This window comes from Megalops cyprinoides, chromosome 14 (genome assembly GCF_013368585.1).
Source record: "Megalops cyprinoides isolate fMegCyp1 chromosome 14, fMegCyp1.pri, whole genome shotgun sequence".
Taxonomy (NCBI): domain Eukaryota; kingdom Metazoa; phylum Chordata; class Actinopteri; order Elopiformes; family Megalopidae; genus Megalops; species Megalops cyprinoides.
The window spans coordinates 32,188,379-32,203,872 of NC_050596.1; the positions used below are offsets into that span (position 1 = coordinate 32,188,379).

The 15,494-nt window shown below is 39.8% G+C and overlaps 1 protein-coding gene across 1 annotated transcript; it reads right to left on the minus strand.

The window, feature by feature from the left end:
• Positions 1-1,492: 1,492 nt before the first annotated feature.
• On the minus strand, positions 1,493-13,101 carry LOC118789318 (dipeptidyl peptidase 4-like). The gene is made up of 26 exons (XM_036545681.1): positions 12,733-13,101; positions 12,113-12,200; positions 10,916-11,011; positions 10,220-10,314; positions 10,046-10,120; positions 9,906-9,958; positions 9,646-9,718; positions 8,808-8,928; positions 8,042-8,196; positions 7,232-7,326; positions 6,839-6,968; positions 6,421-6,459; positions 6,140-6,238; positions 5,953-6,023; positions 5,351-5,404; positions 5,140-5,264; positions 4,903-4,953; positions 4,476-4,571; positions 4,310-4,379; positions 3,904-4,098; positions 3,452-3,506; positions 3,210-3,309; positions 2,917-2,975; positions 2,627-2,699; positions 2,320-2,393; positions 1,493-1,907 (listed from the first exon to the last, which is right to left on the minus strand). Exons 1-26 carry the CDS (start codon positions 12,733-12,735, stop codon positions 1,806-1,808), a joined length of 2,247 nt encoding a protein of 748 aa, XP_036401574.1. The 5' UTR covers positions 12,736-13,101; the 3' UTR covers positions 1,493-1,805.
• Between the last annotated feature and the right edge of the window lie 2,393 nt (positions 13,102-15,494).

Here is a 15,494-nt window from a genome sequence, read left to right on the forward strand (position 1 = left end):
GTCAGACCTCTCGTTTCACTGCGCTGGATAAATTTGTTGTCTGAGGGAGATGTAGACATGTCCCGAAGAGATAAGAGCTGTCACGTACGGGAATACATCAGACAGGTCACCCTGCTAATCAACAGCTGGATCCTGAGTGAGCCTGCCATTGAGAAAATAAACCGTTATTTATTTCCTATAAAGGTGCCATTTACAATAAAATATTGTAAAATGCTTTGCCACGAATCATCAAGCACTAATCAGTGAATTATCTCAGCATTTCACACCCTGAGAATGTTTTATTTCAGCTAAGCAAAGTGGTAATTAAGAGGACAAGATTAAAATTTTGCAAATATGCAATATATATATATTTTTAATGTGTAAAAAGGTCTTCCAGGTCAATGAAAATGAAAAATCAGTTTGTGTAAATTCAAGGCAACACATTTACACATTATATTTTTAGGTGTAATAGATTTACAATGTTATAACCAATCCACAGAGGATCACAGAGAGCAAAAATGCATTAACTGATATTTATGTATTCACTTTTCAAGGTTAAATCTTAATAATTGCCAATATTTACAGTGTTATTTTAGTCAAGATGAATTAAAAAAATGGAATGCGGTACATGTAATAAATATTAATGTATTGTATAATACAATTGTACAAATTTATTGTACAAATGTATCATTTGTTACTGGCAGAGTAAATTCAGTGATGACCAAACTACTACTGCTCTATAATGTGCAGTTTTACATTACATCAACACCCTATTCTGTGTTAAATAGCCTGTTCATTGCTTATCACTGATGGTTTGGGATGTGAGCGCTTAATATTTCAGGCTGTGGATATGGACTACTCCGATAATCAGTTTCACCGATTTACCTTTCCATGAGATGCACACCAATTTTGAACTCAAGGCCAATTAAAAAAATGTGTTGAGACAAAAGTATCACACTGTCCAACATGTCTTGAAATAAAAAATGCATAAATAACAGGCTCTTGGCACTGGTTATCCTTAAATGAGAAAGATGTTAAAACGTGAAATAGCTGAAAATAAATTTTCCCTTATGGGGCTCATACAGATTCATATAGGGCTCAGGAAGTATTCTGCTAAGGGTGTACTGACTGTAAATGTCTACAGTAGATCATTAGTTGTTGCTGACACTGTGTGCCTGAGGGAAGAAAATACATAAAAACACAACTGAGAATTTTCACAGTTTATTGGACTTTTATTTTGGAAATATATGGGACCAACTGAAATCTTCACATTTTATACATATAACTAGTTTCTCAAATGATTGTTCTAACTTTACAATGGAAAAATATATCACAAACATACAGTACAGCATCTGTTTGCATTTTCGATCATAAATGAATATGGATATTTTTACATTACACAGGAAAGTCAGTGCAAGAAAAGCATTTTTTTTTAATGCGCATATATCAAATTCTATTTCAATAAAAAAGTGACCACTTCACAAATGTGCAAGGGTCTTGAATATCTAGTGGTCACTGCATATTTGGTGTTTGATCATCACAGTAATTTGATCCCGAAGATAAGCAGGCAGAGACATGTCATGAATGACAACATTCACATCATATAAAAATCACTGGAAGACTTCTCAGTCTAAAATGCTACAGCAGCAACATATCAACTTCTGTTTGTTTTATGACTTGTTCCTTGGTCAGATTCTAGGGAGACAAAAAAAAAAAAACTACTCCAGAAACTCAGATTGGTCAGATGAAGATGATTTGACATGGTGAGAGACGAGTGGAGAGGGACACAGATGGTAGTGCGTTTATGGGGCGGGCTGCACCTCACTCTACTCTGTGGCGGAGAAGCATTTCTGCAGGAAGTGACTCATGTGTGTGTAAACGTGCTGGTGTGCTGACCCATCCAGGCCGTGGTCCTTGTCTGTGTACCACTGGAGCAAAGAGGAGGAGAAAATAAAGCAAATATTAACCGTCTGTACGTGCAGGGCCTGTCAAAGGCCTGTCGCCTTCTCCAGCTAACGTGGACCAGTGAGGTACCCCCCCAAATAACAGTATGTCATTTATATGGTGGTGGAAATTATACAATGGATTAGCTACACACTAGCAGAAAGCTAAAAATATGTTTCATTATTAGAAATGATCATCAATATGTTTATAATTATACTAGTTAATTACCCTCTTGGATTTTTTTCCCCAACTAGGACATGTTACTTTGTCTACCCCTTGGAATACCTTCATGAAGACAAATATTTCCATATAAATAAAACAAATGTATGTAAGGAGATTTGGAACTGCAACTTCCTTGACCTGCCTACCCTGCACCCCCCATCCTGTGATACTCACCATAGCCTCAAAATCTACCTGCTCTTGGACCAGAGCTTTGGATATCTGTGCCGCTTGCTGGAAGTGGACATTGTCTGAAACAAGTAAAATACAGATGTGATCACACATTTAGAAAATTGTCAGATGTTTTGCTGTTCCAAGGTGGAAAAAAAACTGCAAATCCAGCAAACTTTGTACATCATTGATCATTTACACAATGAGGATCTTCACGTACACCTGGGCTTCCATACAGGTGTGTTTCAGAGGTAGCATACTGCGTGGCTGGTACATGCGTAAGGGGCTCATCTTTTGGAACAGGTGTACTTACCATCTGCTGTGCCATGAACCAGAAGGTATTTGACAGATTTGAAATTCTTGGCCCTACTTGTTACAGTGGAGTTCTGTAAAAGATTAACACAGAAACTTTTAATTAGTAAGACACAGACATAAATTAAGTCTAATTTAATACAAATGATTTTATCAGTATTCAAATGTGACATGAATGTCTTCATAAGTTAAAAAAATTCAAAAATGACAAAACTAATATAAAGCTAACACAAATGTATCTAATTTCATTAAATATTTTAATCTTATAATCGACTAATTTGACAGATTTACCTGGTAGGCGTTAAGATTGTCAGCTGGTCGGTTCATGTAACGTTCAGTGTAGATCGAGTCTGAAAGTTTCAATAAAAAGTGATATTTAATAACCCCTTTTCATGCACGAATTGTGATTAAACACAGTTGAACATAATAAATCTAACAGCACAGGTGGTCAAGCTTTCATAAATTTATGGTACCAATTTTACGGAAATGATATACACAAGTACAAAAGGCACCGTAAATCAATGCTTGTGTCAAGCTGCACTACCAAATGGTAATACACTTATTTATTGATACATTAAGCATACCATAATATTCCCACTTTGATACCGGAGCAACAGCCATCCCACATTTGAAAACTCCACTCCCGGCACCCAAAGCCATGGATGTCACATACCCACCATATGACTGCAGGAGGTAAACACAGAACAGAAATATCAGGGGCTTCTAGCCATTTGGAAATCCTTTTACATATGCGTGATAGTGCCTATGACTTCATAAACGCAAATATTTTTGATTGATTAACTGAAAATAAAATATTCGAACTTACCCAACCCCAAATGGCTATTCTTTCTTTGTCTATGAAGCCCATATCAATAAATTTTCTAAAAACAAAAATGAAAAGTGGGATTTATTAGATTTATAGGGAAAAAAAAAAACAATTGAACTATAAATGCCCTTTGGTGTTTATCACCGTGATATTTTAAAGACCAGGTAACATTACTGCACTAACCTGTACAGGTGATCTAAACCTTGTTTTAAGCCTGTCATCCAATTTGTCTAGTTTTAAAGTTCAACTTTTCAACATTAAGAGTTTACGCTCAGATATGAAGCGGTGCCATGTTATCAGTATTAATCAGCAGTAAGATCTAAAAGATAGCCTTTTCCCAAAAATATGGCTCCCTTGCAAGTTCCTTGCATCTGCGTGACATCAGAGAGCCTGCTGCTTCCTGCCCCCTGGCTAACAGAGATGAAAGAACACGCTTTGGATCAGCGCCCCACCTTGCGGCCCATATCTGATCTTCGACCTCGAACGTTCCCAGCTTTCTGTAGATTGCGTGCATTATGTCATCTCCTTGGTAACCGCTGCCCCTGCCATCGAAGCTTGCCACAATAATCCCCTCGGTGCTGGCGAGGTACGTGGCCCAGTTCAGCCTGTAGCGGTAGTCTGCTTTCTGGCTACACGGCCCTGCATACCTGTAATAAGGATGTTCAGTCGCTGGTTAGCATCCGGAACTGACAAATTAGCAAAATGTTATGAGAGGTGTTATAGGCATATGCTCACTTTCAAGGCGGCTGAGTGAGCTAATGTGTGGTACCATCGGTGCAGATCACTAGGCCCTCTTGACTTGTCATTTCCCTTCTGTCAGTGAAATCAGAAGCAAATAAGAAACATGTGAACACTTACACATCGATCAGAAGAGGGTACTTTTTGGATTCGTCGAACTGAGGGGGCAGGGTCATCTGGTACCAGAGTTCTGTTGGGAAAGAGGGAAGCGCAGGAATAAATAGCAACCCTACGCTGTGGCGACACAGTCACGTGAGAACGCAGCGCTCAACCACTGAAGTCTCACCGAATTCGCCGAGTTTGAGTTTGTTACGGCGCATGGTGGGCATCTGGATCTCTGCCAGGACTTGCTCCAGCTTTTTGTTGTCTTCAAGAACTGTCTCTAAAATCAGGCAGATTGGAACCAGAGGTCTGACTGTTTGACACACCTTACAAACTTTAATTTACTGATAATTCAGATGAGGCTGTGATTCCTGTATTTACAGGTGTGCGAAGTCATTAAAAGGGATTGCTTCATTCATTTTAACTGCATTAGATCATGACGGCATCAATGATCTCAAATCTATATCAAAATATTAACATGTAGACTGTAAACTGCAATTGTTCATGAGAATGAAAATGTCTGTTCAGTGAGTGAAGACAGTCCTTATGATCAGTGTGAGGAATTAAGGGTGATATGCCCATATTGAGATATATCCCACTGACTTGCATACCTGAAAAAGTGCCAGTGTTGTTTATGAGTGAATACAACGGCAATCCAGGTCCTGTCAAAACACGGAAGTACATGGCATTTTTGAGACAGCAAGTTTCCAGCGTACTGTTGGATGGATTACTGTTTAAACTGAAGGACAGAGTTGTTTCTGGGAAAATAATTTATCCTTTTGGATTTACGGCGTTTCAAATTAAGGTTCCGTTAAGGTGTGTGAGATGTTGCCGCCTGGGTAACTGACCGGAACAGTCCATCCGGTAGTAGCTGGCGTCTTGGCTGAAGTAGGCGGAGTTGTATTGGCACCTGTCCTCGTGTAGTGCACAGGTAAGGCACCGCGGAGCTGAATGGGTGGCTCCAATATCAATCCTGACAAGCAAACAAATGCCCTCAGAATTCAAACAGTACTCAGCAGCACTACCCATTACGGTCTCGAGGATGAAAAACCAGCTTACTTGTACACGTTTCTCTGTCCCGGCCGTTGAAGGTGTTCATTACTTACATAGTATCTGTGGCAAGAAAGAAGAATGGCTGTGTGCTATTATGGCATATAGCATTTTTTCTCCACCAAAAAGAAAACAACTACATACAAAACACCTATTTGGACATAGAATGCCAAATGCCACCATATGCATATGATATTTGTTAAATATGTCAACAGAGGTATTTGATATTACTCCAAACATCCCCCCTTGTTATCAGTTTTTTTAATTATGACAAAGATTTCTTTAGACAATATCTGTGCAAAATAATTTCTCTCAGTATACGGGCCCTTGCTGTAATTTGGCGGTATTGACATAGATTGTGAAGGCCTCCAATTCTACATGACAAATCATGACGCCTCTCCACATACAACAATAAAAAATTGCTGAGGATCATTAATGTCGGTAAAGGGGGACTGAATGTGAATTTGTGTTTAAAATTGGTCTTTAGTTACCAGAGTGAAAATTCCCCATTTTCTCCCCTTTCTCTTCCATGGCAATGGAGGGCTTCCAGTGATCAAAGTGAATGCTGTTAAAGCAGAAACCCAATGTCTCCTTGCTTTGCATTGACTTACATGGCATCTTTGGTCACTTTGGAAATGTAGATGACCTCCCACGGCCCCGACGTGATGGGGGTTGCCTTGCCCTGCGAACGTTGAACACATCACGAGTTTCGCTCAGACCGATCCTTAACCATCCACGCAAACAGCCAATCACGAAGCCTCGCCTCAGCGTTCACCCGCTCCCGCGCGCGGAACTTACGTCTTTGACGTGATGGATGTGCTTGAAACGTTTCGAGTCACTCATCACTTTGTAAAAGCTGATGTTGTCTGCAGCGAAGACCGGATGCATCGGTGAGAACTGAACGATAAAAAGAAAAAGGAAAAAAAAAACCACAAACAGCGCATTCAATATCAATGGGATGTTACTCAATGTTAAATGTTACACTGTGTTATTTCGATGACACTTGATGTAATTTAATAGCTGTATTACAGTGTGCCGCTGCAGTCTGGCTTGTTGTTTATTTTTTAACGGGACCGTACCTGCCCGACCCAGCCAGTCGCACTGGTTTCCTCATGATGCTGAGAACAATGAAACAACAGAGTTAATCAGCTTCTGAATATTCATGTTAATTTCTCCACTAGTCCACTGAACGTGTCTGATGACACCTTTTCTTTGATAGATGTTCAGCGGCGTATTAACTCTTGAGCTTCATTCACACTTATACGAGTGGGTAAACAAAAATTCTGAATTGCCAGAATGTTTCTGTCCTTGTTTTGCATGGGAAACAGCATCTGGGGGGGGGCTCTTGCCACATCCTACAGGCCACTTCCTCCACAATATTCATTTCATGTCAGATGTGAATAATGGTGTCCAGTGTAAATTCCTGATAATTTTTTTCTCTTTAAAGGTCACCCGGGGAGACAGAGGCGCTGTTAGAGATGGGAGCGGGACACACACCACGTTCTCGTTCCAGCGGCTCCCGTCAAAGTCGTAGATCTGCAGCAGAACGGACTCCTGTATCCTTTTCTGCCACTGAACAGCAATGCGCTCGTCCGTAACCCAGGTGACAGAACTCAAGTAGTGGTCGCTATGAGACAAAAAAACAAAAAAACAAACAAAAAACCAACAGATGTATAGTCTATTTAAACCATTAAAAAGCATGATTCCTTAAATACCCTCTCTTACATGCAAACATATAAAAGCAGCAAAAAATAATTGTTTTACATATCATAAATATTATGTACATGGCCTTTTTGGGACTCAACATCTTTGAAAGAGAGCCTGAATGACCACCGCTTAGTGTGGTACTCAGAATGTTTCTGTAGTATGTAGAAGAGCATAATACTGTACCTTCCCACTGAGTTTGGCACCACGACCTGTGTGATGTGTGACGTGTTTGTGGTGTCAACAACAAACAGCTTCACCACGGGGTTTGTTGACCCTGCCTTGATGACAGAATGAGATGTGTTAGAAACTACAGACGACCGTCGGTACTGTCACGATAAACCAATCAGACTCAAGTGACTTAAAGAGTCACATCACGGTGTGTTGAGAAAACGCTGCTTTCTGTGAAGGAGAACTTATAAGCACTATCGTTGTTCACTTCTCACATGTGAATCTCAACTCTGTGAACAGAGGACAAGTTATTAAGCACATGCATTCATGCAGGCTTATTTCAACATCTTACACTTTTACATTACATGTAATGTATAATTACGTAGCCCCTGTGGAGACAAATGTTGTTTTCTGGGCCTGAATATCCCAGGGGAATTCTAACCTCATCTCATGGGAAAGGCTTAATATGTCAGGGGATAGACAATATATTCATGGAATGAGATGATCAAAAGTCCTCAGGTCATACGAGGTCATTACCATATGATAAGGATGTTGTTCCACCTAGATATTAAATTGTGCTTATGAGCTATTAAAGTATGTATCTCAAGAGAATGATTTATCTTTTGGGGCTCCATGTACATGAACTTATTTAGATGAATTTTCCAAGAGCCAGTTGTATTCAGAAGGTATTTGCGAGCAACTTAAGCACTTACAATGTATTCCCAGGTATAATATCAATTTCATAGTTCACGGTGCAGAGATGAATACATATTACTCTGTATTAAATCTCTTTAAAGTTTTAACATGTGAATACATTAGACTCACCTTAGGGTATGGAATGATGACCATTTGTGGGTACTGTTCTGATCCATACCAGGAATATTCGATAGTGTGGACCAAAGTGTCATTGAACTCAGCATAGGCCAGGAACCTCCCACCTGGGGACCACCACATCGCCTCATTGGACGAGAACATCTCCTCTGAGAAGACATGGACAGCAGTGTGAATCCAGCTTGACCTTTGAATAAACAGCCTTTCAGACACCATCAGATTTTCTCCGGTATAGAATTGAAAGGGTTCATGGCTTTGGCATTGTTACCGATTTTCTTTGTAAGACAGGACAGCTTTACATTTACATTTACATTTTGTTGCTTAGCAACACACAAGATGGTGGCAGTGCACCAACAGTGGCAAGGAACAGGGCTCCTAACCGAAAGGTTTGATTCCACGCTGGGGCACTACTGCTGTACCCTCGGGCAAGGTACTCAACCCAGAATTGCCTCAATAAATATCCACCTGTATGAATGGACAATGGACAAATTGTAACCTATGTTAGTCGCTCCGGATAAGATCGACTGCTAAATGCCACTAATGTAATGTATTGTACACAGTATCGCTGACATCAGGTAGATGCTCTTATCCAGAGCGAAGATGAGAAGGCAGTTAAGGGGGGGAAACAAGACTATTGACTACTTTCACCTTGAAATGCACCTTGGAAAATATCGTATTGTACTGTATTATTCAACAAATCATTAAAGGTAGTAATGGGTTTACAGCCAGTTTCTGTGTATGCTCCCAGTTCATTACTGACCCTCATACACCCAGTCCGGGATGCCGTTGAGAATGAGGTCATGTGCTCCGTTGTAGGTCACCTGGACAGCTGGTGCTGTTGCATTCTCTTTGACATAAACATTGTAATGCCAAACATAGGCCTGCCAGACGAGAGCACACAAACGTCAAAAGTGGTGCAAAGATTCATTTCCACTTCCAGCCCAACATCATTAACAACATCACATTCAGGAAATACATTCACTCATGGTGACAGCATCTGCTCCTATGAGGTATGATGACACGATAACGCATCATGCCGAATTTAACATGATGCGACCCGCTTACAATAAGCACTACACAAAACATGAGAGGCAGCCCAACAGATCACATGTCACCGCCGCTCAGGGCTGCAGGGTGACTCTAAAAAATCCTCCACCATTCTGTGGCTGGCTGTTCCAACCAGTGCATCAAAAACACAAAGGCCTTCTTAAAGGAGTCAAAAATATTTCCTACACCCCCACACTGTGTTGCTCTCCTCAGCCTTGAATAACTAAATGCATCACGTGTGCCACCGTTTCCATTATTCCAGAGTATTTTCCATTTATTTTAGCAGTACTGGAGACCTAATGTGGTGCGAGCGCAGTGAAAATAAAAACCACTGGACAAAGTGCATTGTGGGTATAGTGTCAGCTTTTTTTCCTTTTTTGGGCTGTGGCAAGAATCTGAGTGGAGTGGTGATTGGCTGGTTGATTGCGCGGGTGTGCCCGAACAATAATGTATGTCTTTTACTGCAACACTACCTAAGAAGTTCACCTTTGGCTGTATAATAAAAGTCCGTATGCTGGACTGGATGATTGAATCTTGGGTTGCAAACCTACCAATTTGTTTCCAGCGGGAGCCCATGCCAAGTACTGTACTTCATGTGGAATGCGTGGCTCGTCAATAAATTTACTGAGGGAAAAAAAAGGGAGGGGGGGGGGGATTAACAGTAAAACATAGCGCAGAATGAAACATAACATGAACCTGTCCTGTATTATTCCTTTAATTACTGTGAAAAGTGCTGATGCTGTCCATTATTACAGGTTCTACCTGTCAACATATAGATTCATGAAACTGTGATCAAAGTGATGGCACTTACAGGGCTGTTCTGTCAAAGATGGAGTAAGACGCTGTGTAGGAATGTCTCCATAGCTGGTGGACACAACAGACAAACCATGAGTTGTACGTCAGATTAACCCGTGCCAGTATTCTACACCAGGAAACAAAAAAGGCTGTTACCTTTGTGTAATTGCTCTCGAAACATATATATTTCCCATCAGCAGACACAAGGTAGTCAGTAGCTTCCACCTGCTCCTACAGCATAAATATTTAAAAAGAGGTGAATGGTATTTCCCTTTACAGCACATCAGGTTTTCAGGTAGCTAAAAAAAAAAAAAAAAAAAAAAATCTTACAAATGTTTTGCTGCTCAAAAACTCTAAGGTTGATCCTGTGCCCACATTGTGAAGGATGATGTTTCCATCTTCATTTTTATGCAGGTACTCTTTATCTATAAGGGGGGAAACAGGAAGCAGTGTATGTCATTGTTCTGTAGCTTTGATCTGGAAGTTCAAGGCAGAGTGTCCTGTCCAATGTGGGAGTTACTGCGCATGGTCAGGTTTACGCCATAGGCTCTTTTGACTATAATGTACATAGATTAGATTAGATTAGATCTGGTAATATTATGCGAGACCTCACAGTCGTGAGATGAGGATTTTATTTTCACAAGTTCATACAGAATCAAGGCATGATATACTGTGGCAACAAGACATTTTAACTCATGATACTATTGTCTATACACAATGTTTTTACTGATATAATGCTCTTACTGGATCGTACTTTTTACAGCAGAGGTACTGAAAAGGGAAACGCCAGTGTAGCGTAGAATCCAAACACAGAAACTATAATATTGCCTTTATGCTGATCATAATGAGGTATATATAGATCGTTAATGCTGAGCGAAGGGGCGTTTGATGCTCCACAATACTTCATACGTAACGTCGGACACAGACAACATGAAGTAAAAGATAACTCCGTCATGGGAGAGTCAGACCTATGACGTCAACAATGCGGGAGAACGCTGGAGCTCAGCACACACCTGCATACCTTACCTGATATCCATCGCAGATTGTACGATTTAGTTCTAATAGTGCTGTTGAAGTAGTCTGCGAGTGTGAATGTCCTTTTGGATGGTCCTGGACTTCCTTCTGAAATTACAGTAACAAATCCAGATTATAACAGATGCAATATCACACAGTAGCAACACAGACTAAGGTGACGCAAAACCCGCATGTTTGAAATTATTTTGAATCTGAAAATACAAAACATATACTTCTCGGTATTGTTCGGTCTCACGTATTATTTGTAAAACTCGAAATTAATTCTGCAATAAGAAATCACTTGGTGGCGCCAAAAGATTAGCCTACTATGAATTTTGGTGACACGTAATTAAAAGTATTTGAGTGCTATTCTAGGCTATTTAAAATGTATCGACATTAACATAGATTATATTCTCATCACTCAATACACCAAAACAGTTTCCAGTGGTTGGAATTCACCCCTGTGGTAGTCAGATAAGAACCGACAAATTTAGTTTACAACCATGTGAGCTGATAAGCATGCTATTGCGAAAAGACCTTTTACAGACCGAGACATCATATAATGTTCCAGATAAAAAATTACATTGCACTTTGTACAAACAGGTTTCATGATTTTATCGACACATGCTTATAGCGGACCTTAAATCACTCGAGATAAATCGGAAAACATTAAAATACGACCCTGCTTAAAGTTTTCTTTTGCTAGTAAACTTGCCAATGTGCCGACAAGAGGAATAATAAATAAACAAATCCACCTTGGAATACATTCATCAGATTAACAGTTCGATTGCCATAGCCATGGTTATTTCTTTTAAAAAGATCCAGGCTCAACCGCCTCGTATACTCAAATACTTCGACATGTTTGAACTGACAGGCCAGACTTCCACGTGTCTTTTGCGAGTCAGCATGTATGAATACGTAAGAATTTTATGACCCGATCTTCCATAAAGCAATAACACCTTGAACAGATTGAGACAAAAGTGAGAATTACCCACAAAGACGAGAGTAAGGGCGAGTACATAACTTGACGTGACCTATCATCTTTTAACGGCAGGCAATCTTCACTGTAGTTTAACGTCGCACGTTTACTTATTTCAATCAACACTCGCAATTCACCTAATATACATACATTTGAGGGATAAATGAAATAATAGTGCATTCACAAATAAACCATGACGATCATGAAGAACTCGTAATGCGGCAACTTACCGTTTAAATATATCGCTGTAGGGACAGCTACTAGCGTGACGACGACAGCCGCCCCTATGATCCCTAGAAGTATCTTGGCGCAACTCCCCTTAAAGATGAAGGCAAAATAATATTGTAATCACTGCTGAATTACATCTGTAGACTGAACAAGTTAAGATGTGTGAAAACATAAGTTGACACGTGCATCTTTCTTGTGCAAGAATATATTAAACCTATCCCAATGTTGGCAACATTTAGTATATCTCACTGCAGGAGCAATAATAACAATGAGTTATTGTTGGATTAATTTGACTTTTATTCTAGACCAGCGTTTCCCAAACCTCTCCCAGAGGACCCCTTGTCTTGCATGTTTTAGATCTCTCCCTGCTTCAACACAGCTGATTCAAATGATCAACTCGTTATGAACTCCTGAAACTGCTTAGTAGCGAACTTATCATTTGAATCAGCTGTGTTGGAGCAGGGAGAGATCGAAAACATGCAGGACAAGGGGTCCACCAGGAGAGGTTTAGGAAACGCTGATCTAGACGCAGTAAATCGTTAACGTAATAGACAAATCTGACCTTTGCACATATCAAGTTTACTATTTTAAAAAATCATACAATTAAACAGCGATTACTGACCATAATTTGTACCGGTGTCGGTTCGTATTCACAGATGAAAAGAACAGTTTTGACGATTCCCTGGGTTAGTGGAGTTCCCTTTTGACGTGGAGCGCTTGCTTCTTCACTGTTTAGCTGTCAAACAACTGACATTGCAATGAGGCTTATGAGCTTCTATAACCCTGGTTAAATATTATCTTTACTTCGGTTGTAAAAGCGAGCAATAAATTCCGTCAGATTAAAGATATCCAGTTTAAAACGAATTTATTTTTGCTGGACAGTGGCATTTAAGAGCGGGTTCGAGGAGGCTTTGTAATTCGCTGATAATCACACACATGTCCGCACACCACACAACTTTCTAGGAACGATAACTTCGTAAAAGATTTGGGATGGTTTTTTTGGTAGCCACGTGTCACAAGTCATACATAAACAAATACCTGTCTTCAGGTACTGTCACTGGAAGCCATTTATACCATTTTGACAACGATTTGCGCACTTAGACAGTCAGTGCGTAGGCGAAAGAACAGGAAAGTAATGCGATTGCCAACAAATTCGTGAGTAAGAGATGGGCTAGAGTCTAGACGAAGCGCATGGGAATTCTGCCAGGTACGTCGCATGCAGGACCTTAGCTCACCATAAGAGTGTAGGAATGTAAGCAGGGAAAATCCTAGCGGTGATGACTATGTCAGCTGAAAGCACAGGCAGACGATCACTGTCTCAGCTGAACTGGTTACACTGTGGTTACCGATGGGTTACACTGTGGAGTCTCGCCAAGACAACAGTCGGCAGCTGCTACAGAAGTAAACCTGTTAATTGAATCCGTGGGTAATGGCATTCAGTTTTATTTTTTACTGTGTGATCTAAATGTATATTTATACTGAGTGTTTTACTTACGCGCTTATGACCGCTTTTGGATTTTGCTTCTCTTTGGTTTGTAGTGGTGCGGCTTCCTTGTGTCTGCTGCACGTGTCACTGATCAATTCAGTAAATGGATGGTTAACTCAAGCATGACAATGTGGCGGTCCCCAGCCACAGATTGGATTCTCTGTCAGTTACAGGTGTCCCCATTTCTAATAAAATCCCTCTGTCCGCTTTGACGTGAATGGGTTTTGTGATATGTGGCGCGATAGAAGATGTAAAAAGGCCTAGCCTGTGCTGATATATTTATTTTGATACATGCATATCTTTAAACTTTTGTAGGTTGCTGTGACTGGACAACCTTGAACTCTGTCCTCTTAACCTCTCTGTTTCAGAGGTAATTTTTGAGAGCGCTGCGTTAGTGTTCTTAAAGGACCCTTGTATTCAGTAATACATGGAAGGTGATTCCCCCGAACAATATGCAATGGATTATCATTATTAAACTTCCTTGGCTTTGAGTTTTTGGTAGTTTTGTGCGCAACACTATCCATGAGCAAAAAACCTAGATGTCTGTTCCGTGGTTCTTCTCCCACTCACCAATGGTGGTGGTGTAGTCAGTTTAAAATACTGCTCTCAGTGGGTTGACTCCCCCTACATAGTTGCTACTGGGTATAGATTAATGCATGCACATAATTGTTGGTGCTAGTTTTATTACATTGGTTATATGATATGTTCATTTAGTGTGCTCACTATACTGCCATTCATTTACCCATCTTCTACATGATAGAAAATATACTCTGATGTAAATTACACCATCTCGATAGATGTATATGTGAATGTATGCTTTTTGGAGACAGGTCTGAATGGGATTTCATCTGAATTGTTCCCTGACTGTGTTTTAACCCTTTGCATGATGAACATACTGAAAACAAACACCCAAGAGGAAAATGCCAGATTTTTATATCTGATGTTTTATTTGATTAGTTATATTTCCATCCCCGTCACCATTGACAATGACTTCACTGATACAACATAGTTTAAATGATTGACAGTGACCTTCTAGAAGGTTTGAAAGGCCAGGAATATATACAGTATAATTCTATTTCCCTCCTTTAATAATATAAGTATCTCAGATGTGTAACAACATTTATACAATACAGTGCAGTCCACTTATAATAATCATACCCAACCAGGACAGTTTGATTCTAATTAGCAGTTTATTGAAGTTCACTAAAGAATAAAATGTAAATTTCTTTTAAATAACATTGATATTTCTAATGTTTAAATATTGAAATTTTTCCAGTTGAGACATCTTTAGCAACCTGATTGTTACATATTCAACTTGAATGGATACACCTGTGTTCTCTTGTGCTGGAAGTTGCTCTGGATAAGAACATTTTCTGAACGAATGTAATGCAAAGAAAATTATTCAAATATGGCACAAAATGTATTTTAGCATAGTTTTTTTTATATAAAATCCTTTAGTAAATGAAGTATGACTGAAATATTCTGGAGTGTCATGATGCTATCGTGCAGTCAATGTACTTGGCTACCTAAATGATTTCAAATGACTTGAGTCACATTGATTATTTGTGCATGTATCCCTGATACTTGGCATTGGGTACGTTACAGTGCAGTTACTGTTTGATCACAAGCTTGCTGGGTGTGCCATGCACCGCCTCAGTCACAGCTGTCTGGCATCCACACACCTATCCTAACAGTACAACCTTTTATCTAAAAATAATTTATATTCTATGGTTCTATGGGAAGACAGGGTATTCCAAATTCACTTTTCAAATTGTCAGTGCCATTTTGCTTATTACGTACCACTGCACTCCACTGAGTATGGTATCACATGCTATGAGTGAGTCCACAATAATTGTTGTAAGTGGTTTACTTCATTCTGTCAAGCAGAGACTGTAAAG